General features: G+C 39.3%; 1 protein-coding gene across 12 annotated transcripts; it reads right to left on the bottom strand.

Moving 5' to 3' along the window:
• Positions 1-2: 2 nt before the first annotated feature.
• Positions 3-27,867, bottom strand: TYW5 (tRNA-yW synthesizing protein 5). Of its 12 annotated transcripts, none has more exons than XR_009550674.1 (9): positions 27,726-27,851; positions 22,550-22,704; positions 19,364-19,433; positions 16,342-16,386; positions 14,907-15,044; positions 13,531-13,618; positions 5,470-5,586; positions 2,591-3,838; positions 3-199 (listed from the first exon to the last, which is right to left on the bottom strand). XR_009550674.1 is itself a non-coding variant. In XM_060194194.1 (9 exons), exons 1-9 carry the CDS (start codon positions 27,801-27,803, stop codon positions 189-191), a joined length of 870 nt encoding a protein of 289 aa, XP_060050177.1. In that variant the 5' UTR covers positions 27,804-27,851; the 3' UTR covers positions 3-188. The 12 variants fall into 12 exon arrangements, 11 of the variants coding, with proteins under 11 accessions (XP_060050177.1, XP_016047619.1, XP_007532186.1 ...); XM_060194194.1 differs by having other exon boundaries at positions 3,671-3,838; XM_016192133.2 differs by having other exon boundaries at positions 3-3,838; positions 22,569-22,704; positions 27,726-27,867.
• Positions 27,868-27,924: the final 57 nt, after the last annotated feature.

Genomic DNA, 27,924 nt, shown 5'->3' with positions numbered 1-27,924 from the left:
AAGACAAGTAACTGTAATGTTGATGAAAAGTTCACAGTCTGTACAGTTTTAAATTTTATTTTGAAGGATTATACAAAAGCAACAAAAATTCAATACATAACTGTAGGTTCCAGTCTGCCCAATAACTTGTCAGTTTCTTTTCAGAGATATTCGCTATCACTGGTTTGTGTGTGACTCAGCTTCAAACCTCATTTCATACCTTGAAAAAAAAAATGCCTTGTCGGAACATACACTTTACTGTTTACCCGTTTGCTTATGTCTTTATCTTGTCAGTTGTACCAATATAAGAGATTAGTAAGGAAAAAAAATTTTCAGTATTGCTTCAATTTCCCCAAACTGCTACCAAAGAATAATTCTACAGTCGATTTAGAAATGTTCAAAGTACTAAACATGAGAAAGGAGAAAGCAGAATCATTAAACTGATCACAAATGTTAACTCCAGTTTTGATCTTAAAGCTGTGAGAAGCTGGACAGTCATCAAAGCAATCTTGATAGATTACTGTTTTTTTTTAGTTTCATTATATATATATATATATATATATATTTAATTTTTTTCATACTGTGTAATTCTTTAGTCTTTTTTAAATATTTATTCCCTTTTGTTGCTCTTGTTTTCTTGTTGTTATTGTTGTAGTTATTGATGCTGTCATTGTTGGATAGGACAGAGAAATGGAGAGAGGTCTTTACAGTCTTTTAAAAACATCTCATTTGGCCTCAAGTCTAATCACAAAATTTAGAATATTTTATATTTAAAATCGAGGCTCATAAAGTTAAGAGCACATTATTTTTTTAAAAGTTTCTCAAAAGTCATCTAGCTTTCTAAATATTATAATGTATAATAGGAGCTAGTCAAATTTCTCTTTAGAGGACTAGGATCACATGAAAGGTAGCTCCAGCTATTAAGTGTCCCTGCCCTTAATTAGGTCCTTACAATTACAATTAAACAGCCTTATAAGGTTCAAATTTAAAAGAAGAAAATAAACTTCATAAAAATTAAGTCATTTAACTTGCTTAAGGACATCCAGTGTGCTTCCTAAATAAGATGGATCTAGATTGGCCAAGTTGTAATTTACCTTGACTCTGGATACATACTCTGCACCATTTTATTAGCTGAAAACATTGGAAAAAAAAGGGCGAAGTCAGCATAAACAGTGTGCCAGATGCATGATGCATGCCTGAGGCTCAGGAGGCCCTAGATTCAGCCCTGCTACAATTGCTCGTGTCTCCTACATTCTGTCATAATTAAAAGTCTTAAAATGAAATAAAAATCAGAACCAAGGAAGGTTTATTTTTTTATTATTTTTAATTTTTTTCAATATATTTTTCCTTTTGTTGCCCCTTTTTATTGTTGTAATTATTGTTATTGATGTCATTTTTAGATAGGACAGAAAGAAATGGAGAGAGGAGGGGAAGACGGGGAGGGAAAGATAAGACACCTGCAGACCTGCTTCACCACCTATGACAACTCCCCTGCAGGTGGGGAGCTGGGGGCTCGATGTCTGGATCCTTACACCAGTCCTTGGGCTTTGCGCCACCTGTACTTAACCCACTGTGCTACCGCCCGACTCCCACTCTTTATTATTTTTAATGAGTCAACATTTTTTAAAAATTTAAAATTTGATGAGACAGCCAGAAATTGAGGAGAGACAGAAGGAGATGGATACCTACAGCCCTGCTTCACCATGAAGCTTCCCACCTACAAGTGGGGAATAGGAGCTTGAACCCAGGACCTTGTACACTGTGCTTAACCAGGAGTGTCACCTGGAAAGTTTATTTTTAATGTTGATTATAGATACTATTCAAATTACAGTTTTTACACTTTTTCTGTCTAAAAGTAATCATTAATGTTGTACTTTGTTTAACCTAGTAGTAGCCCCGAGATCTAATAATTAGATCTCACTAATGTATATAGATACGTATTTTTTACTCTATTCACTTTTGTTGACCTGAGGACCAATATCACTTCCCAAAGTCTTTCTTTATTATAATTATAATATCAAAATTAATCCAACTGCAAACACAAGTGGATGAATTATTTTTGATACAGAAAAAAATATTTTGATTAAAATAAGTCTCACTGATAATGGCTAAGTGTGTCTGATACACACACTCAGTCTTCCTTTAGTTAACATTTCAGATATAAGGACTGGATGCAAGGCAAAGAACGACACAGCCACACACAGAGGCTCTTGTTTGTAGTGACAGCATCACATTATTGGAACTGCTCACACTCATTCTTGAACATTCCTTTTTAAAAAAGGAAGTAGGGGGGAAAAAAAGCACAGCTGAAGTTTAGGCTTAGGTATACATTAAAACTCTTGAATATTTTTGTAATATTCAAAATTAAACAATTCTTAGCAATATATACTGGGTGCCTAGAAAAACCAGGAGTTGCCATTTCTTTTGGATTACGAAATAATCCTAATCATTATTTAATCCAGTGGTTCTCAATCCTGATTATCAAAACAACCTACGAAGTCTATCAAATACAGAGACTTGTACCAAACCCCAAATATAACGAATCAAAGTCTATGGAGCTGAAGTTTGCACAGCTGTTACAGGTAAAGTAATTACTTTTGGACCCATAGACCTGACTGACCGTGGGTTATTCCAGTCCCATGCCAGTGGTTGCCTCGGGGACAGACACATCTAAACCAAGTTAGATCAGTGAGATTCCATGATTTGTCTCCACTTCTGGGAAAGCTTTCTCCAATGCAGAGAGCTTGGCCCGACTCCACTGCATATAAATGAAGAAGCAAATGCCCCAACTGACCACGACGGCAGCCAACCTTAGATGGTGCTAACAGTGCTGCTGCTGCAGAGGGAGATGTCCTCAGGCTTCTGGTGACAGTAATGATTAATGAATGAGTCAAACAGTGAAGCTCATTCTGAGTAAGCTTCATGTATAATGGTTCAGTGTATTTCATTATGCCATTTATAAGTTGGATTTCTTATTTTCCTTTGCTTCTGAAAGATAAAGAATGGTCCTGGAAGACATTATTACATTGCAACCCCCCCCCCCCCACACACACACACACACCACCAATCATGGGGCTTCACTACTTCAGGCTGCCATTCATTTAATTAGTGATTTAGTACTGATTTACAAAATTATAAGATAACAGATATAATTACACATAATTCCCACCACCAGATTCTAATTCCCTCCCATCAAAACTGCAGTAGTTCTCCGAAGGTCACAGATATGGGTCAACTTTTCTATATCTATTCATATATATCTACCCATTTTTTCTATGGCTCTGCTTTTTCAGAGAGAGAGGAAGAAAGGGAAAAGGCACCATAGCACAAAAGCTATGTTTTGAGGGCCAGGTTCGAATCTGAGCCTAGAGCACAGCAAAGCTATCCTGTCAGCTTCCAGTACATAATCTTTCCACCGTTAACAATCAGTACTGAGTAAGACAAATACCCCATCAAAAGTATTTAACCTGTAAACAAATTTATCTAACTTTCCTATATTAAGAATGAATCCTAAAAACAGTTTATCTTGTTATAAAACTACTTTCACAGTATTTGACCTGAATTATATATAAAACTGGTAGTCCCTGCATTCATTTCATCATTTACTCAAAGTTCTTGCTGTAGGCTCTGTCCTGGATGTGTAGAACCATCCTCCGTGCATAGAAGTCCCTGTACTCCTCCGGTAACTCACTGAGTGTTTTTAAGGCTCTGTCCAAAATCTGTGCAGCTCTTGAAGCTGCTGTCGGGTCTTTGTTTCCATAGGTGTCTGTTTTGTCATAGCATTCAGGTGGAAGGTGCTTCCAAAAGACATTCACGCCTACTCCAAACTCTTCAGAAATTACATTATGGAACCATAAAGCTGAAGTTAAAAAAAAAAAAGTTAAAAATAAAGTGTGCAGTTAAAAAAAAGAAAAAACACCCCAAATGTCATTGAAATATCACGACGTGCATACAGCCAATGCAAGAAATGAGTCGAGTGCTAGACCCACTCCTCAGCACACCCGCAGCTTCTGAGAGCTTTTGTGAAAGGGAGAAAAGATTTACAAGATGCTAAATTTTAGAAACAAATTCATTCTAAGCATTCTAGAGAAAACAAAAACTTAGGGTAGTTTAATTTGTAAAGTTAATTTTCAAAGTTTTAATTATAAGTACACTTCCTTTCTAGAATCTTTTCCCTCCCTTATTCAATATTACAGAAGAAGCTCACCATTCTGCTAAACTTAAATCCAAATAGGAGCCTTTGTTTTGATTTCAAAACACATGCCATTGTTTACCATTGCTGGGCCATTTGAAAAATTGCATAGATTTTGGGAAAACTGCACTGATAAACTATTCTCTGGATATTAAAAAAAAAAAGTTTAATGAAAATGAATTTAAGGACTAGTATACTGGCTGTTTTCAATGATTATAAGAAGTCAATGTATTAATTTTTATGTGGACAGTTATGTGAAGAACATCATTTGTTGAGTACAAAAGCTAACAAATGGTTCCTGGGGCACAGTGTGGCATACCTGGTTGAACACACATGTTATAGTGCACAAGGACCTGAGTTCAAGCCCCCAGTTCCCACCTGCAGGGGGAAAGCTTCATGAGTGAAGCAGGGTTGCAGGTGTCTTTTCTCTCTCCCTCTCTACCTTCCCTCTTAATTTCTGGCTGTCTATCCAATAAATAAAAATAATAAAAAATAAAATTAAAATTAAAAAAAAGGAAAGGTTCCTTAATTCAAGAAGTTTATAAGCTTATGATAATAAGTAAACTCCTGGGAGGAAAAGAAGAATAACCAGGTATAATATATGCCCAGATAAAAAATGCTTTGTATAGTATGATTTTATGAAATATTAGAGTGCCTTTGAAAAGTAAGCCTTGGTTTTTTAAGTTTGCTAAGTTTCAGCCACTTGTAGGTGCATGTAAAGCTATCTTGTCACAGCTGGGGAGGTTGTTCTGGAGGTACGGTATATGCTTTGCATGTAGAAGGCCCTAGGTTCAATCCCCAGTTATTGTGTAATTGAGTAGGGTTCTATTTTCTCTCTCTCCCTGAATCTCTGAAAATAAATCTTCTAAAATTATCATGTGGGGCTGGGCAGTGACACACCTGGTTGAGTGCATATATTACCATGTGCAAGGACCTGCGTTCAAGCTCCTGGTCTCTCCTTGCATGGAGGGAAGCTTCATGAGCCACAAAATCTATAAATCTCTCTCTATAAATCTCTCTCTCCCCCTCTCTATATCCCTCGCCCCTCTTAATTGCTCACTATACTATCAAATGAAAAGAAAAAATAAATAAAAATGGCAGCCAGGAATGGTGAATTTATCAATGTAGTCACTGGGCCCTGTTGATAACTGGTGGGAAAAAAAATCATCTTGCATAGACATGCCAGACTTAAGTAATTTGTTTTACTACTACTACATAATAATAATAACAACAATATAATGAATGAGTAACAGAAAAGAGATTTTAGACAGGACATTATTGAGGTCTACAGATCTTACCAGGAATAAATAATACATCTCCAGCTTCCAGAGAACATTCATACCTTCTAGCCTTGGCAAACAGTGGATATTTAGTTAAGTCTGGGTTATCTATATCTAGTACTTCTGATTTAGTACCTGAAAAGTCAAAAACGGGTAATATAGATTAAGCAAATTAGCATTATTCAAAAAGTTACCACATATGTAAATGCGAAATTTACTGTTTTTGTACAATGGCATACTATCCACACACTGTGAGAACTACTATTTTTCTGAACCTAAAACATTTTTCACTGACCACCCTTTAAAATCACTGACTGATTGTCCTGAGGAAGATGGCGGACTGAGAAGCTGCTAGCAGCCTGTGCTCTGATCACATCTTCTGGAAACGGTAGGATTTTCTGCCTTTAGCAGGCCAGTCAATAAGGGGTCCTAGTGGTGACACCAAAGAGGTGACTATAATTTAATTTGGGTTAAGAATTAGAGTAAAGGTGGCATGGACTAGCAGGCGGGCTGCTCCAGACTTCCCAGGCGGCGGCGGGCAAGGCGGGTGCGCCGGGCATTGTCCTCCGCCCGGGAAGGCGGCTCCTCCGCTGGTTGCAGAGCGCTGCTGGGTGGCCGGCAGAGGACCCGGAGGGAGCACTATAGCTCGGGGGCTTTCTCTTGGGAGTCTCCAGGAACCACCACGACCCTGAGGGCGGATCCAAAGACTTCTTAAGTATAGCTCTCATTGGATCAAAGGACTTGGAGCTAGTTTTCATTTTTGAGAAATCCTTTAAAAAAGTCTGGAGGGGGGGGTTTCCCGGAAGATGGTGGACTGAGAAGCTGCTATCCACTGAGCTCTGAACACATCTCCTGGAAACAGTAGGATTTTCTGCCTTTAGCAGGCCAGCCAATAAGGGGTCATAGCGGTGACACCAAGGAGGTGACTATAACTTAGTTTGGGTTAAGAATTAAGAGTAGGGGAAAAAAATTCTTTTTTCTTCCTTTTAATTTTCAAGCATACCCCCCCCCCCAAGCAGTCCCTGGGGACCAGCTCCTAGCAGGATACCCCACACTACCAAACAGGGTGCTTTTTTGAATTCACTGATACACATTTGGGAATTTCCTTGCACTGCTCTTTAATTACAACTCTTTTTCTTATCTTTTCCCTTTTCTCTCTCGTCTCTCTTTTTTTTTAAATCTTGTCATACACTTCTTCCTTCTTCTTTGCCTTTCTGAATTTGTGAATTATTTGGGGGAAGAAATCTGACTCAGAGTGGACTCTCTATGTGTGTATCTCTGATCTAGTTCCCTTTCCCCTCTTGTTACCCCTAGAATATACAGTGGATAGTAGATTTGCATAACTGTCTATTCTTGCTATCCTCTCTTTTCTCTTTCTTCTCTAGGATTTGGTTACTATTTTTTCACGAACTGGAGAAATTGGCTAACTGGTAACGATTAAACTACTTCAATACTTACTTCAGTTGCTACTGTAATTCCGGAGGTTGGTGAGTGCAATTGTCATAAAGGTATTTAGTACAGTGTTACTTGTACTCAAGACACAACAACTGAGGAACAACAGAGCATAAAAAAAAAAAGAAACACATAAAAAAAATGGGTAGATCAAAAACAAAACTGCTACTCCAATGAATGAAGACAAGAGCCCAGAAGAAACTACAAATCAGCCAGAAGTAACCATAGATAAGAAAAGTATGCAAGCAATAATAAACTTATTAATCACAGAAATGAAAACAACATTGGAGGAAAGGAATGCAGTATTAGGGAAACAACAGTTGAGATCCCCAAGGAAAATACTGATTATCTTGAGGCAATTAGAGAACTGAAAGCTGAAATAGCTGTAATGAAGAAAGAAGCTGAGGCAAGGGAAAGCAGACTAACAGAAGCAGAAAACAGAATTAGTCAGAGGATGAGTTAGAGAAAACAAAGAAAGAGGTGAAAGAGCTTAAAAAGAGATTGAGAGACACTGAAAACAACAACAGAGACATATGGGATGATCTCAAAAGAAGTAACATTCGTATAATTGGCCTGCCAGAGGAAGAGAGGAAGCAGAAGCAAACATTCTAGAGGAAATGATACAAGAAAAGTTCCCAGACCTGAATAACAGAAAGGATATCAAGGTTCAAGAGGCCCAGAGTACCAAACAGAATCAACCCAGACCTGAAGACACCAAGACACATCATAGTCACAATGAGAAGAAGTAAGGATAAAGAAAGGATCCTTAAGGCTGCAAGAGAGAAACAAAAAGTCACATACAAGGGAAAACCCGTAAGATTATCTGCAGACTTCTCCACTCAAACTCTAAAAGCCAGAAGGGAGTGGCAAGATATCTATCGAGCCCTGAATGAAAAAGGGTTTCAACCAAGGATAATATATCCTGCTAGACTTTCATTCAAACTAGATGGAGGGATCAAAACCTTCTTAGATAAACAACAGTTAAAGGAGGCAACCGTCACAAAGCCGGCCCTGAAAGAGGTACTAAAAGACCTCTTATAAACAAGAACATCACTATAATACTTGCAATATATCAGAGCAAACAAATTTTTTTTTAGAACAATGGCACTACAATACATTAAATCCATAATATCAATAAATGTCAATGGCTTAAACTCACCCATCAAAAGGCACAGGGTGGGGGGATGGATCAGAAAACATAACCCAACCATATGCTGCTTGCAAGAATCCCATCTGTCACAACAAGATAAACACAGACTTAAAGTGAAAGGATGGAAAACTATCATACAGGCTAACGGACCACAAAAAACGGCAGGAACAGCCATTCTCATCTCAGACACGATAGATTTTAAATTAAATAAAGTAATAAAAGATAGACAAGGACATTACATAATGATCAGAGGATCAATGATCAATCAGCCAAGAAGACTTAACAATTATTAACATCTATGCACCCAACAAGGGACCATCTAAATACATTAAGCATCTACTGAAAGAATTTCAAAAATATATCAATAGTAATACAATAATAGTGGGAAACTTCAATACCCCACTCTCACACTTAGACAGATCAACAAAGCAGAGAACCAATAATGATACAAGAGAATTGAATGAAGAGATCGACAGACTAGACCTCTTGGATATTTTCAAACTCCTCCACCCCAAAAAACTGGAATACACCTTCTTTTCAAATCCACATAACACATACTCAAGGATAGACCACATATTAGGCCACAACGACAGCATCAATAAATTCAAGAGATTGAAATAATCCCAAGTATCTTCTCAGACCACAGTGGAGTAAAACTAACATTTAACAACCAACAGAAAATTATTTAAAGTCACAGAATTTGGAAACTAAACAACATACTCCTTAAGAACCACTGGGTCAGAGATTCACTCAAACAGGAAATTCAAATGTTCCTGGAAACTAATGAAAATGAAGACACAACCTATCAAAATATTTGGGACACAGCTAAAGCAGTACTGAGAGGGAAACTTATAGCCATACAATCACATATTAAACACCAAGAAGAAGCTCAAATGAACGACCTTATTGCACACCTCAAGGACTTAGAGGAAGAGGAACAACGGAACCCTAAAGCAACCAGAAGGACAGAAATCACTAAAGTTAGAGCAGAAATAAACAACATCGAAAATAAAAGAACCATACAAAAGATCAATGAAGCCAAATGTTGGTTCTTTGAAAGATTAAACAAAATTGACAAACCCCGAGCCAGACTCACCAAACAAAAAAGAGAGAAGACTCAAATTAATAGAATTGTAAACGATGGAGGAGATATCACAAATGACACCAAAGAAATCCAGAGAATCCTGCGAAACTTCTAGAAAGAACTATATGCCACCAAGCTAGAGAATCTGGAAGAAATGGAACAATTCCTAGAAACCTATGCCCTTCCAAAACTGAACCAAGAAGAACTACAAAATCTCAATGCACCAATCACAGACAAAGAAATTGAAACCATTATTAAGAATCTCCCCAACAACAAAAGTCCTGGACCAGATGGCTTCACAAACGAATTCTACAAAACTTCCATGAAACAGTTAATACCCATACTTCTTAAGCTTTTCCATAAGATTGAAGAAACAGGAATACTCCCTTCCACCTTTTATGAAGCCAACATCACCCTGATACCAAAAGCTGATAGGGACAGAACAAAAAAGGAAAACTACAGACCAATATCTCTGATGAACATAGATGCCAAAATATTAAACAAGATCTTGGCCAACCAGATACAGCAGCACATCAAAAAGATTGTTCATCATGACCAAGTGGGATTCATCCCAGGAATGCAAGGCTGGTTCAACATCCGTAAGTCAATCAATGTCATTCACCACATCAATAAAAGCAAAGCCAAAAACCACATGATTATCTCAATAGATGCAGAGAAAGCCTTTGACAAAATCCAACACCCATTCATGCTCAAAACTCTACAAAAAATGGGAATAGATGGGAAATTCCTCAAGATAGTGGAGTCTATATATAGCAAACCTACAGCCAACATCATACTCAATGGACAGAAGCTGAAAGCATTCCCCCTCAGATCGTGGACTAGACAGGGCTGTCCACTGTCACCGTTACTCTTCAACATAGTATTGGAAGTTCTTGCCATAGAAATCAGGCAAGAGAAAGAAATCAAAGGAATACAGATTGGAAGGGAAGAAGTCAAGCTCTCACTATTTGCAGATGATATGATAGTATACATAGAAAGACCTAAAGAATCCAGTAGAAAATTACTGGAAGTTATTAGGCAATATAGCAAGGTATCAGGCTACAAAATCAATGTGGCATTTCTTTATGCAAACACTAAATCTGAAGAAGAAGATATCCAGAAATCACTCCCATTTACTATTTCAGCAAAATCAATCAAATACCTAGGAATAAAGTTGACCAAAGAAGTGAAAGACTTGTATGCTGAAAACTATGAGTCTCTACTCAATGAAATAGAAACTGATACCAAGAAATGGAAAGACAGCCCATGCTCATGGATTGGAAGAATTAATATCATCAAAATGAATATTCTCCCCAGAGCCATATACAAATTTAATGCAATACCCATCAAAGTTCCACCAAGCTTCTTTAAGAGAATAGAACAAACACTACAATCATTTATCTGGAACTTGAAAACACCTAGAATTGCCAAAACCATCTTGAGGAAAAGAAACAGAAATGGAGGCATCACACTCCCAGACCTTAAACTATATTATAAAGACATCATCATCAAAACAGCATGGTACTGGAACAAAAATAGGCACACAGACCAGTGGAACAGAATTGAAAGCCCAGAAATAAATCCCAATACCTATGGGCACCTAATCTTTGATAAGGGGGAGCAAAGGATTAAATGGAAAAAGGAGGCTCTCTTCAATAAATGGTGCTGGGAAAACTGGGTTGTAACATGCAGAAGAATGAAATTGAACCACTTTAACTCACCAGAAACAAAAATCTCCAAATGGATCAAAGACCTAGATGTCAGACCAGAAACAATCAAATACTTAGAGGAAAACATTGGCAAAACAGTTTCCCACCTAGACCTCAAGGACATCTTTGATGAATCAAACCCAATTGAAAGGAAGACTAAAGCAGAAACAAACCAATGGGACTACGTCAAATTGAAAAGCTTCTGCACATCCAAAGAAACTATTAAACAAACAGAGAGACCCCTCACAGAATGGGAGATCTTCACATGCCAGACATCAGACAAGAAACTAATCACCAAAATATATAAAGAGCTCAGCAAACTTAGCCGCAAAAAAGCAAATGACCCCATCCAAAAATGGGCAGAGGAAATGAACAAAACATTCACCACAGAGGAGATCCAAAAGGCTAACAAACATATGAAAAACTGCTCTAGGTCACTGATTGTCAGAGAAATGCAAATTAAGACAACACTAAGATACCACCTCATTCCTGTAAGAATGGCATACATCAAAAAGGACAGCAGCAACAAATGCTGGAGAGGATGTGGGGACAGAGGAACCCTTTTACATTGCTGGTGGGAATGTAAATTGGTACAGCCTCTGTTGAGAGCAGTCTGGAAAACTCTCAGAAGGCTAGACATGGACCTTCCATATGATCCAGTAATTCCTCTCCTGGGCTTAAACCCCAAGGACTCCATAACACCCAATCAAAAAGAGGTGTGTACTTCTATGTTCATAGCAGCACAATTCATAATAGCTAAAACCTGGAAGCAACCCAGGTGCCCAACAACAGATGAGTGGCTGAGAAAGCTGTGGTATATATACACAATGGAATACTATGCAGCTATCAAAAACAATGAACCCACCTTCTCTGACCCATCTTGGACAGAGCTAGAAGGAATTATGTTAAGTGAACTAAGTCAGAAATATAAAGATGAGTATAGGATGATCCCACTCATCAACAGAAGTTGACTAAGAAGATCTGAAAGGGAAACTAAAAGCAGGACCTGATCAAATTGTAAGTAGGGCACCAAAGTAAAAACCCAGTGGTGAGGGGTAGACATGCAGCTTCCTGGGCCAGTGGGGAGTGGGAGTGGGCGGGAGGGATGGGTCACAGTCCTTTGGTGGTGGGAATGGTGTTTATGTACACTCCTAGCAAAATGTAGACATATAAATCAGAAGTTAATTAATATGAGGGGGAAAATCAATTGTATGTCTCAAAGTTTCTCAAAACAGAAACTGAATCTTTTTAATATATAGGCTGTGTATTTGATATGCGGACTCTCTCAAAAGCCTAGACCAAGTAGATTAGAAGCATCCAATAGCACAGCTATATACAAGATACTGGATACTATACAGCAAACCATAACAAAAGGACTTTTCAAAGTTAACCCAATTACCAAATAATGTGATGATAACATTAACTATCGATTGTCTTTTTGAACCCTAAGACAGCAGGAACCTCACGTCTCCACTATAGAGCCCCTACCTCCCCCAGTCCTGGAACCCTTGGATTGGGCCCACTTTCCCGTATGCATCTCCCAATCCAAACCAAATAATATTGCATCCGCCGATCACAACCTAACCAACGCAACGATCCCCACCTCAACATGCTTCACCTCAGACTGTGTCCAGAGACTTCACGTATGGAATGACAACCCTTCAGCTTCATTACTCGGGTGAGACCTTTCCTTTTATAGTACACTCTAATTTCATCTCAGGTAGTTCACTTTCTAACAAAGTCCCATAACCTAGATATACACCAGTTTCTGTGAGAGAGAGCTTATGTTCACACGTATACATAAACTACTGCAAAATATATACCTGAAAGCAGAAGTACACTAGAGTTTGCAGTCAGTACCTCCCTAACACTTCCTCTCCACTATTCCAAGCTTGGGATCCATGATTGCTCAACAATTTGTTTGGCTTCGTATGTTAACTCTCTTTTCAATCACCAGGTTCCAGATGCTACCAGGATGCTGGCCAGGCTTCCCTGGATTGAAGACCCCACCAATGTGTCCTGGAGCTCAGCTTCCCCAGAGACACACCTTACTAGGGAAAGAGAGAGGCAGACTGGGAGTATGGACCGACCAGTCAACGCCCATGTTCAGCGGGGAAGCAATTACAGAAGCTAGACCTTCTACCTTTTGCAACCCTCAACGACCCTGGGTCCATGCTCCCAGAGGGCTAGAGAATGGGAAAGCTATCATGGGAGGGGGTGGGTTATGGAGATTGGGTGGTGGGAATTATGTGGAGTTGTACCCCTCCTACCTTATGTTTTTGTTCATTAATCCTTTCTTAAATAAAAAATTAAAAAAAAACAAAACCTAAGCACAATAAAAAAAATAAATAAATAAAATCACTGACTATATAACTATTATAGTTCTATCACTCTGTCTATAGTTAAGAAAATCTGAACAAAATCATCCTTCATACAGCCCCTTTCAGACATGTATGTGAATACAATATGTCATTTTCTTGAGGGAAAAGTCCTAGTATGTTTTTCTATTAGGATAAACATTCTTCATGTGGTGAAGCAGGGCTGCAAGTCCCTCTCCCCCCCCCCCCCAATTTCTGGCTATCTCTATCCAATAAATCAATAAATAAAGAGAATTAAATTTTTTTAAAAAATTCTCCAAAGAGTGAGTAAATCAGACTTTAGAAATACAAAAATGTTTGTCATACCTGCTAAATATAAGTACTGGGCATCTCGAGGGCTGAATAGTACAACACGCTTTTTGCCTGTCACCTGTATTAAAAAATTATCCATAACCTGAAAACAGATAAAAGTATGGTAAATGACATCAAAATTCAAATATATAGAAATAACGGTATTTTAAATACTTAATTGTAAATTCTCTTAATAAGATTCGACCTGTATTACCTAAAATTAACTCCCAGTAATATTCTAACGGATTTTTAACTCAAAAACAATTATATATATTGGGTTCCCAGTAAAGTTATGATTCATACACAACTTTTATCACTTTTTCCATTTCACAGCCCTGCTTCTGGTTAATTTTCATCTGTGAAAGAGTGTCACTTAATAAATGAACAGATAATGTGTGTATATGTGTCCTTCTGCCCATTTTTATTCACCTTTATAGCCCTTCCTTCAGTTTAAGTCATACCTACACCTAATATTACATCCCAAGTGCCTTTCCTCTTCCCTCTCAGATAAGAGAAACAGTGCCTGATTCCAGATTTTTTTCCAGATTCTAATTCATTTAGTGAGAGTATAAAAACAAGGATTCCAGGGCCAGACGGTGACACATCTGGTTAAATGCTCGTAATACAGTGTGCAATCACCCAGGTTCAAGCCCCTGGTCCCTACCTATGTGTGTGTGTGGGGGAAGCTTCATGAGTGGTGAAGCATGGCTGCAGGTGTTTCTCTGTCCCTCTATCTCTATCCAACAATAAATAAATTAAAAACATGAACAAAACAAACAAAAAAACCCCAAGGATTCCTGATGGTAAATGGGTCCCAGAGGAATAGGGACCCTAAGAACCCTCTGGTCATCTCCTAACATTTCCCTCCTTTGGGAGTATGAAACAAAATTCTTTTGGGGGTATATCAGGAAGGAGTTCTTAGCTCAAAAGTTTAGACAGGACCTGACTGTAAAAGCTGCCCCCACGTCCTAACTATTTCCATTTGATCATGCCTATCACTGAAGCAGACTCATGCACAGCTTTCCCACTTTTCCACTTCACAGCCCTGTATTTGATGGTCAGTTTCCACATGTGAAAGAGTGTCGCTTCAAAATCAATACAAAATGATGATCCCTGAACTAGAATAGATGCCAATGTGAGGAAGCAAGCTTTAGAACAGCTCTGCCCTGCCTATTTTCTCCATGAATAAATAAAACATCTTGAAAAATTAAAAAAAGAACTTAAGGTAGAACAGCTCTGCTCTACAGAGAACCTCGTCAGATGTCATGCTTCAGAAACATGACTTAGCAAGGATTGGTAGGGCAGCCCACAGAGAGCTGAGAGTGTGAATGACTAATCCATTAACACCAAAGGTCTACTATGGCTTTAGATTTCTCACTTAAGAAGCATACGTCATAATGAGTCCAAAGTTGCAATCCTGGTGAGCTTATTCGAAAAACACTGGAAAAGAACTGTTCCTCCTTGAAGAATTTTGGAAACTTAATATCTTCTTCCAATAAAGGAAACTGCTTTCTGATATCTGCAACATCCTGCATTGAGAATAGTATTTTTAAAAGAATAAATGAATCACAAAAGTAAAATAATAATAATAATAATGCAATGCTGGCATAATACTTATTTCATCTAGAGTTGCCCTGGGACCCCATGATGCTGAAAAGGAATGGAGCAGTTTTCTTTGTTTATGTTTATGTCTGTGACATAAGTAAAGCTAGCACTTGACTGACTGACTGGTTGATTATTACTAGAGAGCATATCAGCTCTGGCTGTTGGTGATATGGGGGGACTGAACATGTGACTCTGGAGCTTTGGGCATGGAAGTCTTCACATATTCATTAAGCTAACTCCCTCCCCAGCATGTGCTCTTCAAAGGAAGGAATAACAAACAGATCCTGTGGCAGGACTGCAGATTCAACAGTATTGCCATTATTAGGTTCAATGTGACTCTTCAATAAGCAGGTTCTTCCCACTTCAAGCATGGAATCAAACAGGTGTCATCTACTGATTAATCTCTCAAGTTCAAGAGCCAACAATTTGAACATTATCAACTACGTAAAAACTGACGGTTCTACTTCAGAAGGAGAATAAAAAAGGTAATGAACTAAATGGTGTCCTAAAGGGGAAAAACATGACCTGATGTAATCACTTTAGAAATCACTAAACATTGCAGTTATACTAACTTTGAGTACATGTCCAAATTTATAGAATAAATTACTTGGTAATTTCACAGTTATAGCTTATACCTAGCTGGCTAAATGACCTACAGGGTAGTACACAGAGGGGATTTCTCCTTCTTCTTTTTTATCTTGATTTACTTATTGGATAGAGACAGCCAGAAATTGAGAGGAAGGGGGAGACAGGGAGAGAGAGACAGAGACACCTGCAGCACTGCTTCACCACAGAAGCTTTCCTCCTGCAGGTGGAGACCAGGGGCTTGAACTGTAACATGTGCGCTCAACCAGCCCTAAAGGGATTTCTTAATGGTATCCAGATTGGCTGCTTGTTCAAGCTGAGGTTTAAACCCAGGCTCACACATGCAAGGCCTGTGCTCTACCACTGAGTTAACTCCCAGCCTTCAAATACGTACTTTAAACACTAAGATTTTGTGTTAGTATGTTTCATTTAAGGGCACAAACTGTTAAAAAAAAAAAAAAAAGTGAAAAACATTTCCTTAGTAAAGTGATAGTGAAGTGAAAAAAAAAAAAAGAAGAAAAAGAGTGGAAAGTATTAAAATGGGTTATATACCAGATATAAAGTATAAAATCACAATTCCAGTTTAAACTAATTCCTCTCTCCTTTAGGGAATTACTTCACATGTGTAATCCTTACCTTCCTAGGGTCTTCCCCAAGGGACCGTAAGTAGTATTTCTCATCCTTAAATATTCCAGAGGAAAAAAATATATATATTAGTGTTCACAAAGTAAAGCAGACGGAAGCAAGTCTTAAAATTTAACTCAGCTAAGTCATATTCCAAAAAGTTCAATTTCTTACCCCTTGCTACTAATGCTCTCTGCTGGCTATAGGAAGAAATGCCTGTCATTTGTTATAAAAATTGAATTCATAAAATATGTATGTGAACTAAGTTACTGTTTTTAAGTGAATTAAATTACTATTTTAAAAAAATATTTCATTTATTTTTAGTAGAGACAGGAAGTGAGAGGGAAGGGGACAGAGAGAAGAAGAGAAGGTAAACACCTACAGCTCTGCTTTACCACTTGTGAGCCCCCCTCCCTCCCACACGGTGTTCTCCTGCCAGGCACACCACTGCCTGGTCCTGTGAAATGGTGAGAGGGACAGCTCACATGCCACATATAAAGCTACAGTACTTGATGGAATTAGATTTTTTTTTTTTTTTACCAGATCACTGCTCAGCTCCAGTTAATGGTGGTACACAGAATTGAACCTGGGACCTCAGAGTTTCAGGCATGAGAGTCTCTTTGCATAACCATTATGCTATCTACCCCTGCCCTTGGCATCAAGATTCCTAACTATAGTAAAAGACATAGTAATCCCATTTTGTGCATCACACATGATCTCAAGATATTGTTAAAATTTCAATAAATTACTTTGACAAAATGTGGATGATAAATAATTTCAAGTAAATTTAAGCTGATACTTAAAAAAAAAAAAATTACTGGCCATACTATATTGAGTAACTTCAATAGGGCCAACAATTGCCTGAGATTTTTATAAGAATACCAAGTCAAGTACAAGTACAGAGGCAATACTACTCAAGAATTCAGCCTCTTTTCTACCAACCCCAATGAAATATAAGCCATAAAATCTATTTCCTTTCACAACAGATTATAAATCTGATTATGAATCCTACTAAAATCTGATTCGCTTTTATATTTTTAGTTAGCACTATAGTTAAGTTCCATACATTAGTTATTAGCTAGTTTTCTAACTACGTTTTTCAAAAATTCAAAGACTTTTTAAAATAAATTCCAATGTTTCAAGATTAGAAAAACAAATTACTGTGGCAGATATGGAGATGTCACTGGGCAGAGGCCCTTTAAGAATCACTGTTCGGATACAAGGATGAATGGCTGCCAATGGTTGATCTCTTCAAGCCCATCTTAGTTGCTGAACTGAAGATCTTTTTCTTCCTGTAGAGCCAGCCAGTGCCTGAGCAAGAGGCAAGAGGCCTAGACATTGCCCGCTGCTGAGTGGGGTAGTCCTCATTCAAAATCCCTTAACTGGCAGAGACTGTCAGCACTGCATCACCGTCCAATGGCTTCAATCCTCCCTGATTCCTTCCATAGAACTTCCCATAAATCTTTTGCAGCTTTAATTCCAACTCAGTCACTGACTGCTTCCTGATGGACTGATTATAAGCTATACTCATCTTAATTATATACTTTCCACAGTGTTTAGACAGTAATGATTTATCCTGTCTCTTGCCACTCTTTCTATTTCACTTGACATCTCCTGGCTGTTTAAACTGTGCCACTTATTACACTTAGTGAAGAAAGTACCAGGGGGTGATCAAGTGTGCATGTCTACAGTTAAGACATTTTCAATATGGCTATCAGAATCGATTTTAGCAGACATTCTGGTCATATTTCAAAATCAAAGACCCTCAGAATGTGTAGGGATCCTGCTGGTAACCTAGCATAATCATTACTTGATAAGAACACTGTGAAAATACATTGTGTTTTATAGCCAAACTGAACACAGGCTCAGCTGGGCTAAATGTGGACAACAGCTTTATTCAGAGCTTAGAAAGTGTTTTGTTAAAATGTGTGTTTGAAATAACACAGTAAAAATTTTAAAATGTATTAGCCTTAGTGATCTAACACAAGATATTTAAAATGAACTATTTAAAACTGGATCATACAAATTATAAATAAGTAGACTTGAAAATAATTAGAATCCCCCTGCATTTAATCCTGAACAAATGTTATAGCAAATACACAAATGGAAATCAAAATGAATGGACAGGTGATGGCTCACTAGGTAGTAGGAGGGCGAGCTTTGCTAGGCACGAGGTCCTGGGGTCAGGCCCAACACAGGGAGCAACCATGGACGGCACCAGAGAATGCAAGCATGGCAGAGTGGTATGGTGTGCTCTACTCCCTATTTCTTCCCCTACTCGTCTTTCTCAAAATAATAATAAAGAATAAACACTGAGCCAGGGAGGCTGCTCAGAAGTAGTGCAGGTGTGTTGAGGGCCTGGGTTCAACTTCTAGTAATATATATATTATTAGTCGTGGAATAATTAGCAACAGTAAAATTTGTAAATGATCTCATAGTAAGATATGACCATTTCATTAGTATCTATCAGCTCCAATTTGGCATTATCAAAGTAACATGAACTTGTAATGAGTACTTTCTACATGTCAGGCACTGTGTTTCCTGTACAGATTTTACTTAATTGTCATAAAACCTTCTGAAATAAGGGAGCTGAGTGGTGGTACACCTGGTAGAGCACACACCTTACAGTGTGCAAAGGTTCAAGTCCCCACTTCCCACCTGGAAGGGAGGATTGATAAGCGTTGAAACAGTGCAGCAGGTGTCTCTCCCCCTCACTATCTCTGCCTTCCTTCTCAATGTCTCCCTGCCTCTACCCAAAATAAATATATATATATATACATATATATATATATTTAAAGCCTTATAAAATAGATTCTTATTATTTTCATTTTGTAGATGATTATACTGAAGTGCAGAATAGGTTGGTCAAGGTTTGAGGTCAACTTAGTATCAGAGCTCGAATCTATGGCATACACAAACCCCAAGAGTCAAGCAATCAGCAAACACTACAGGTCTTACAAATATTTGAAATATTTTTCATAGAAATTCAATTTGTATATAAAAATGTTTGATACAGAAAATGCTAGGAAAGTACCTCTGAAATAAAGAATTCTTTATGCTTTTCTTCAGTAGCTCGCTGAACCAACTTGTCAAAAGGTAAAGTTCTGAAATAAACACAAAGGAATTTATGAACTTAACAGTGAATCAACTAACAATTTTTTAATTTCAACATCACTTTACACTTCACTCAACTAGCAATGTTCTAACCATACATGCTTATTGAAATGAGAAGCAAATTTGTTTCATAATATCCTTCATTTGTATAAGTGGTTACATAAACTTCTGTTTCAAAATTCAGTTAACAGTCAAGGCTATATGAAATTCTGGTTTTGAATATTAAGTTTTAAAAATCTGTGCTACAGAAGAATTCATCTCAGCTATCACCATCTCTATCGACGGCCGCTAGATGATTCTGTGCATGAAAGCGGCCATAAATTTTCAAAGAAATAAGCCTGAAACCATCTCTCTTAGACCTCTGTGCCAGTTAGAAGTCAAGGTGTCTCTGGGCCGGTCCTACGAAGAGAAAGAGGCTCCATTCTTTGCGAGGGGAGGCAGAAAAAAAAAAGTCTCAGGTCATGTTGACCATTAAGCAAGAAGAATGTCCAAAAGGGAGTCAAGGCCTGATGCCTGAGCCCCAGCGCCCAGGAGAATACACCACAGGTAGGCAGACTCAGGTCCTCCTGGGCTCAAGTTCTCAGTATGACTGTCTGACAAACTCACCTAAAATCATTTTTTTTTTCTCTTAAAAACTAAGTGGTATCTGAGTTACCTTTGGTAGATTCGAATTTTTAGGCTCTTTTTGCTACCTAGACTCACATGTTATGGCAGAGTAAGTGATGAGAGGGGCAAGTTGCCAAGTGCAACTTTGAAAGATAGCAGGCTAATACCCTCCTACCCCACAGACTGTCTAGTCTTTCACCTCTGCCTTAGAATACAGAAGCTGTTAACACCAGATGGCATCTAGTAAAGAATAAGGGCACAGTACAAAATGGATGGTGAAGAAAAAAACAAACAAAAACATAGTGAAGTTAATAACACAATGACATGCCCCATACAAGTTATCAATAGCTACCAACATTTTTTTCCTTCTAGTCATCACTGGGGCTACACACCTCTCAGCTGCCTGTTTCAGATAGACAGAGACCAGTAGTGAAACAGAAACACCACAGTACTGAAGCTATGTTCAGTGTGCTGGGGGCCAGGCTCAAACCTGGGTCATATGCATAACAAAGCAAGCACATGATCCACTGAGCTATGTTGCTGGCCCACCGAACCATTTTAAAAAGATGAATAGCAAACTCCAATGGCTGTGAAAGGTTTCTTTGAAAAACTAAAATCAGGACTGATGGAAATATAGTAAGCACTAAGAATAAGATGATGACAGTATGATGAGTAGAAGTAGTAACTCATCCATCAGATTCAGACTTTTAAAAAAAGGAAAGTTTTGGAGGCCGGGCAGTGGTGTACTCGGTTAAGCACACACAGTATTAAGTACAAGGACACGTGCAAGGATCTGGGTTCAAGCCCCCTCCCCACCTGTAGGGGGTCCGCCTCACAAGTGGAAGCAGGTTTGCAGGTGTGTGTCTGTCTCTGCCCCTCTGTGTCTCCCCATCCCCTCTCAATTTCTCTCTATCCTATCCAATAAAATAGAAAAAAAATGGCCACCAGGAGCAGTGGATTTGTAGTGCTGGTACACTGAGCCCAAATAATAACCCTGGAGGCAAAAAAAAAAAAGGGGGAAGTTTATGTCCAGGAGAATAGCAACATTATACTTTTAGCAGAAAAGACTAATCTCCATAGTGTCCTAACTGTGGAAGAACTGAAAAGTGTACTAATCTTCAAGAAACTAGAAACACAACAAACTCTGTGGGATTTCTTACTTTACAGTCTCTTTGACCCAGATGCCTCTCTAATGACTTTTCCTGCCTCTTGCACTAAGAAAATAATCTTGTAACATTTTAGTAGCTCTAATGAAAACTTGGACGATGTTAGGAACTATTACATAATGTATGTGTTTCAAAAACAAGTTTGGAAAATGATGGCAAACACATAAAGGCAATTCAAGGTGATGTTTCAATACCCATTTGTTACTGTCTGGAAAATAAAAGTCACTAGCTGCAGGCTTAAAAAAAAAACACCCATCATTCCAGCACTTTTCAATAAAAATTAAAAAACTCAATGAAAATAAAAAGAAATGAAAAGTTCTTACACTTGAAAAGTTTCTGGCAATTAAATTCCACTCATGGCTTACTATAAACAAAAACTGTAGTGAGTAATATTCAAAGCATCAAAAGCCAAGGAATGCTTTGGCAGGCTGCTCAAAAAGCTTGGAAAATTCTAATGAGAAAGCAATGACCCTGGACATCAGCAGCTCTGTTGAGCTCATCTCTAAGTTTTGAAAGGAGCAGTCAGTACTACCTTTCTTAATCAACTGGTCTTTTGTGAACTACATTTCCCCGACAATAAACTGAATTTGCTGGAAACTGCACATACTCAAAATATGACAGCCATTTTTTAAAAAAAAAAAAAAACATTTTAAGTAAAACTCAAGGGAATAAGCAGCATAGTATGTCTACAAAATCAAAGAATTTGAAGCCCCCAAATTTAGACATTTAACAGCTCTTAATGATCTCTTTATTTTTGAAAAAGTCCAAAACACAAACTCGAGGGAAATTTAAAGTGCTTGAGGCTATCTGGACAAGAGAAAAGTATGATGAAGTGTGATCTTTCAAAGTTGGTCAAAGATTATACCAAGTTAACAATTATTTAGCCTATATTTCCAGAAATGACCAACAGACAAAATATAGGTTCATGTTTATCTAATAACAATCTAGAATTAAAAAAATCTAAATATTAGGGCATTAAAAAATCAAACTTGATGTAAGAAAACAATTCTTGCTCAAGAGAACACTTTTCATATCGTAGGATGGACTAATGAAGTTCAGAATAAATCTTATGTGCCCGACTTGAGATGCACCCTAACTCTGGTCACAGCAGGAAATCCTGTTCCTTCCATGAACAGGCCTCTGTATAACCATGCAAACTCAGAATTACTGACTTTAAAAGCTACTCGTTAGGAATTAGTGATTTCAGCATTGTAGCAAACTAGCCAATGGGTAAGACAGCACAAAATTTTTGAAAAATAATGCAAAACACTTCAAAGGTTAAAAAATAAAAAGCAGTGATTTATATGCTCGGTGGAAACCTTGGGAGAAAATACCTATACACAAAGTTCTTACTGATGAAGTCCATCTGGGCCACGGAGGCAACATGCACCTTGACCTCTCTCGCTCCGCCCACGTGGCCCAGGTAATCTGGTGTCCATTTCCTTGTGCAGGGCCCCAAGTCAATGCCTTCCAGAACCAGCGGGCTTCTCTGTAAGTGGGAAGAAGAAAACAACAAAAGGGTGTGGGAAGCAGATCGGGAACTGTGTGGGGAAAAGGGTGAAAGCAAAAACCAAAAAGTAAGTGTTTCCTGTTCTACAGAGGATTTACAATTCCCACTGTTAGCAAAACAGGAAGTGGATCCAGGGAACTATGCATCATGCTGAAAACTAAATTTAACATCAGGAAAACAACCAACAGTGCTACCACCAATACCTCAGAAAGAAATCGGAATATTATTTAGTGCTTTTTCTTGAAAGGCATCTATGACAAAAAATATGAACAACCAAAATTCGCACTTTACAGGACTCCTACACACTATTAATTTTAACATTTTGCCTCATCTTAGTCATTCTGTTACTCTTGCTATGTGTATACATAGGGAAACAGCAGTAATTAAATGTAAATTAAGATATTAAAATATGGAAGCTGGGCGGTGGCACACTCGGGTAAGTGCACATAGTACTGTGTGTAAGGACCTGCACAAGGACCCGGGTTCCAGCCCCCATCACCCCACCTTCAGCCGGGGAAGCTTCACAAGCAGTGAAGCAGGTCTGTAGGTGTCTCTCTTCCTCTTTCCCTTTCTCTCTCCCCCTCCTTCCTCAATTCCTCTGTCCTATCCAATAAAATGGAAAATAAACAAATAAATAGCTGCCGGTAGCAGTGGATTCGCAGTGCTGACCTAGAGCCCCAGCAGTAACCCTGGAGGCAAAAATAAATAAAAAAATAAAAATAGGGAGTCGGGCTGTAGCGCAGCGTGTTAAGAACAGGTGGTACAAAGCGAAAGGACCAGCGTAAGGATCCTGGTTCAAGCCCCCGGCTTCTCCTTCAGGGGAGTCGCTTCAAAGGTGGTCAAGCAGGTCTGTAGGTGTCTTTCTCTCCCCCTCCTATCCAATAACAATAAAAAAAAAAATAAAATACATTACTGACTTTAAAGACATTCTCACAGAATTATTAAAATTATATTGAACATACATGTAATATTACTGCCTGTTCTACATACCACATTAAAATTGTGCTAATTATATTGGCAATGTCCTTTATAGTTTTGTCTGTCTTTGTGTTTTCTAAAATGTTACACTGTCTTAAGCTGCCATTCAGCTGTGATCTGGAGCTCTTCAGTGCTTGTCTTTTCTGACCCAGGCATTTTTGAAGCACACGGGCCAGTTATTTTGTACAATACCCTTATAATTGGGCTTATCCGTTTTTTTTCTCCAGGATCAGATTCAGGTTATGCATTTTTTTCTGAAATGGACTGCTTGGTTTTTCCTTCTCTCTCACTCATTCACACACACACACATACACAATGGCATCATTATGCTTTTCTTTTATAATGTTTTTAATTAAATGTTTAAATATATAAAATTTAAATTTAGTGAATAAATTTAAATCCTAGAAATCATAGTTAAGATTATCTCCTTTTTTAGTATATTAAAATGTAGATGAACAATTTATTCACCATAGGTTTTATCCAAGACATATGGTTCTAAGTTATTTGCAACAGTTGGCAAGTATAATAAACATTATGTAGACATCTTCATATTTTGAAAAGTTTATCACCAGAGTCAATTCCTGAAAGAGGAGCTGCTAGGTAAACCCCTAGATCTGCCTACTTCCTTTCCACATCCACCTGACAGAAAGTATGAGAATGCTAATTTCTTCAGTCTGGGCCAAGAGTATTTAATAGTCTTTTTGTTTGGCCAACATAAGAAATGGAGATAGACTAGCTTTAATTTTACAGTAAGTTGAAAAGTTTTTCATGTGTAAAGGTCACTTGGATCTTTTGATTAATTGTTTTTGGTCAGACTTTTGATCTTTACCTTAATTTAAAACATTATTTATATACATGGGCTTTTATCTTACACACACTATATATGTTGAAAATATTTTTCTGGGAGCTGGGCACATGACACAATGTGTAAGGACAAACGTAAGGATCCTGGTTCGAGCCTCCGGCTCCCCACCTGCAGGGGAGTTGTTTCACAAGTGGTGAAGCAGGTCTGCAGGTGTCTATTCCCCCCCCCCCCCCCCCCCCCGGTCTTCCCCTCCTCTCTCCATTTCTCTTTGTCCTATCCAACAACGATGGCATCAATGACAACAACAATAATAACTACAAGGGCAGCAAAAGGGAATAAATAAATATTTTAAAAAAGAAAATATTTTCTCCTGGTTTGTATTTTATGTACTCAGCTTTTAATCTTTCACTATACCTGAATATTGAATTCTAGTCAAAAGTCTTCCATTGAGCTAAGTTGTAGAGAAATTGATTTTTTTCTTTTAGTACTTGTATAGTATCATTTCTTTACAAGTAGGTCTCTGATCCATTTGGAGATTACTGTGTGCGGTGTTGACGTAAATCTAACTTTGCTAAATGATCATCTACTTGTGGCGGCACCATTTATTTAAGAGCTCATCACTGCTGTGATTCTTTTAAGTGTAATGTTCACCACACATTAGGTGTCCATATGAATAAAGATGTATTTCTGGATATACAGTGTGTACTCTGGATTCTACCTGTGTGCAAACACTGTCTCTCACTAGTATATGCCAACTTTCAACTTTATTCTTCTCGTCTATTTAGGTACCTGTACCACACTGTAAAAACGTGCTTAAAAATCTGATAAGTTAGTCTGAGAGTGATTAAGGGAAGTGAAATAGGAAGTAGGTGGGGTATCTAGGTCTAAGTAGAGAATATTTGATTAATCACTTTAGGCTGTACTTTTTAGGTCTTTCTACTTGCTTGCTGCACTTACTGTGTTACTAGACTACTGCACACTTTCCCTGGCAGACGACCTCACCAGTGTGTCCTGGAACCTTACCTCTCCAGAGCCCTGCTCCCACTAGGGAAAGACAGAAACAGGCCAGGGGTGTGGATCCACCTGCCAATGCATGTCTAGTGGAGAAGCAATTACAGAAGCCAGATCTCCCACCATCTGCACCCCATGAAGATCTATGGTCCATACTCCCAGCGGGATAAAGAATAGGGAAGCTTCCAGTGGAGAGGATGGGACAAGGAACTCTGGTAATGGCAACTGATAGAATTATAATATAATATAATCAATTGGAATTTAATTAGGTGAGGTAGCTAAGGTGAGGTAACTAGGTGAGGTAGCTAAGTCCTAGCTGAAGAAAAAAAAAAACCTTTAGTATTACAATAGGTTTGTTTTTATTTTCTAATTTTATTGCACCATGTCAAAAACGTAGCATTCCCCTTCATAGAACTTAAATGTTTTTGAATTTTTAAAAATTTACTTTTCCATTTTTATTTGTTACTAATAGTGGACTACACTACTGTCCGATTAGAATGTGCAGCTGCACACCACAGCCACCACCAAAGCTGTGTCCCCACCCTCCCACCTCGACCTCCCAGAGACAAGCACCACAGTCCTCACCAGCCTTACAACCTGCAGGCTCACAGGCACCCGTTCAGACTCCGCGAGTGTGACCATCTGGCAGTTCTCTTTCCTCTCTGTCCTTCTTTCACTAAGCCATCGCTTCCCAGAACTCGGTGTTTTCTTCCTGGCACAAGGTGTAGGTCTTGACTGGGAAGATTACACTTAGAAAGGACCATTTTGTACACACCTTACAAAGCACTTCGATAGGCAGCGGACAGTGGGTTCTGCCCAGCAGACATCTAGACTCACCCCTGCTCAAGATGGGGAACAAGCCCTCCAGAGGCAGCCCCCACGTGGATAAGGGCTTGAACGTGCTCGGTGAACACGCTGCCTCCTGGAAGAAGCTTTGCCCTGACCCGTGTCACACCCGGACAAGCCCTCTAGATGTCAACAGCAGGTAAACTTGCGGAGAGGCGGACTATAAACGCTCTAACCCGCTGTCCTTTTTATTTCTTTAAGTATCTCCCAAAGTCCTTATTCACTATCTAAAGCCACAGATCCCTTCAAGTCATAACACTCGGTAATGTTTTGCAACGACTGGAACATGATGGCAGGGGAGGAGGCCCTAGTGAGGGTTGTATTGTTGAGTGGAAAATTGGGAAGTGGTATGTATGCATGCACAACTATTATATTTTACTGTGAACTGTAAACCATTAATCCCCCAGTAAAGAAAATTAAAAATTACATTAAAAGGAAAAAAAAAAAAGAGGGTAGGTTCTAGTTAGAAAAAGGAAATAAGAAACAAAATACTAATTGCCCCAAAACGGAATTGCAACGTCTGAACAGAATCCAGGTTAGTAAGAACCCAAGACCAGTGTTGGCTCCTTAGCAGAATCCTCTAGTCGCTTCCCTCTTTGGCTGTCAGTGAAAAGCTGCTCCTGGGGGCTGCGCGGGGGCCGCCCCAGCTCACACCACAGTACTCAAGGCCCCGGGTCCCAGCCCCTGGCCCCCACCTGCAGGGGGGAAGCTTCCGGTGTGGTGGAGCCGGGCTGCAGACGTCTCATCTCTGTCTCTGTCCAATAATAAATCAATAAAAGTGAAGCTCTGGGCAGCTGCTCTGGTTGTCATCTTCAGGACTCCGGCGGATGGATCAGAAGGCAATGGTCTTGGGGGTCTGGCGCTGGTACAGCGCGCGAGAGCCCGGGTTCGAGCCCTCGCTCCCCACCTGCAGGGAGCGGAGCTTCACAAGTGGTGAAGCAGGGCCGCAGGTGTCTGCCTCTCCTCTTCTCTACCTTTGTCCAATAATAAGTCAATACAACTAAAAAACCAAAATAAAGAAAAGTTGCTCCCATAAACGCTCTAAGGGACGAGCCCGAGTTCACTCTAGGACACCGGCCTAGGAGAAAAATGGGCGACGGAAGGGCTGGGGGAGAGCGCATAATAGTTCTGCAGCGAGACTGTCGTGCCCGAGGCCCCCAAGTCCGGGGTTCAAGCTCCCGCAGCAGCGTGAAGCCGAGCTGCATAGAGCTCTGCTCAGACAGTGGCGGCCTGCCTTCGCGGCCGAGTGTGGAGCGGCTGTCGCCAGCAGGACTGTCGTGGCTGCAGCCGCAGCCGCAGCCGCAGCCGCAGCGTCGGCCCGGGCCGCGGAGACGTCACCCCCGGCCCCGCATAGCCTCACCTGCGGGTATAGCTGCTGCAGGAACTGCTCCTGCGACACGCCCCGGAGCCGCCGCACAGCCATGCGCTCGGCAGCCATGGTGGCGACCACAGCTGGGAACTGGCCGCCCAGGAAGCCGGCCGGCACCGTCTCTACAACTCGGTCCGCCGGAAATACGAACCGGGCGAGAAACGGTCCGCAACCTCGGCGCGCTGAGAGC

This window comes from Erinaceus europaeus, chromosome 7, assembly GCF_950295315.1.
Source record: "Erinaceus europaeus chromosome 7, mEriEur2.1, whole genome shotgun sequence".
NCBI lineage: Eukaryota > Metazoa > Chordata > Mammalia > Eulipotyphla > Erinaceidae > Erinaceus > Erinaceus europaeus.
The sequence above is the reverse complement of the archived record's forward strand: the minus strand, read 5'-3'. Positions and strand labels throughout refer to the sequence as shown.

Excerpts from the sequence above, each read along its gene's own strand:
- TYW5 (XM_007532124.3), bottom strand. The coding sequence starts at position 27,803 with ATGGCTGCCGAGCGCATGGCTGTGCGGCGGCTCCGGGGCGTGTCGCAG. Across the intron at positions 15,045-16,341 it reads TTGGGGAAGACCCTAGGAAG|GATGTTGCAGATATCAGAAA; the intron begins GTAAGGATTACA and ends TTCTCAATGCAG. Across the intron at positions 13,619-14,906 it reads AACTTTGGACTCATTATGAC|GTTATGGATAATTTTTTAAT; the intron begins GTATGCTTCTTA and ends ATCTGTTTTCAG.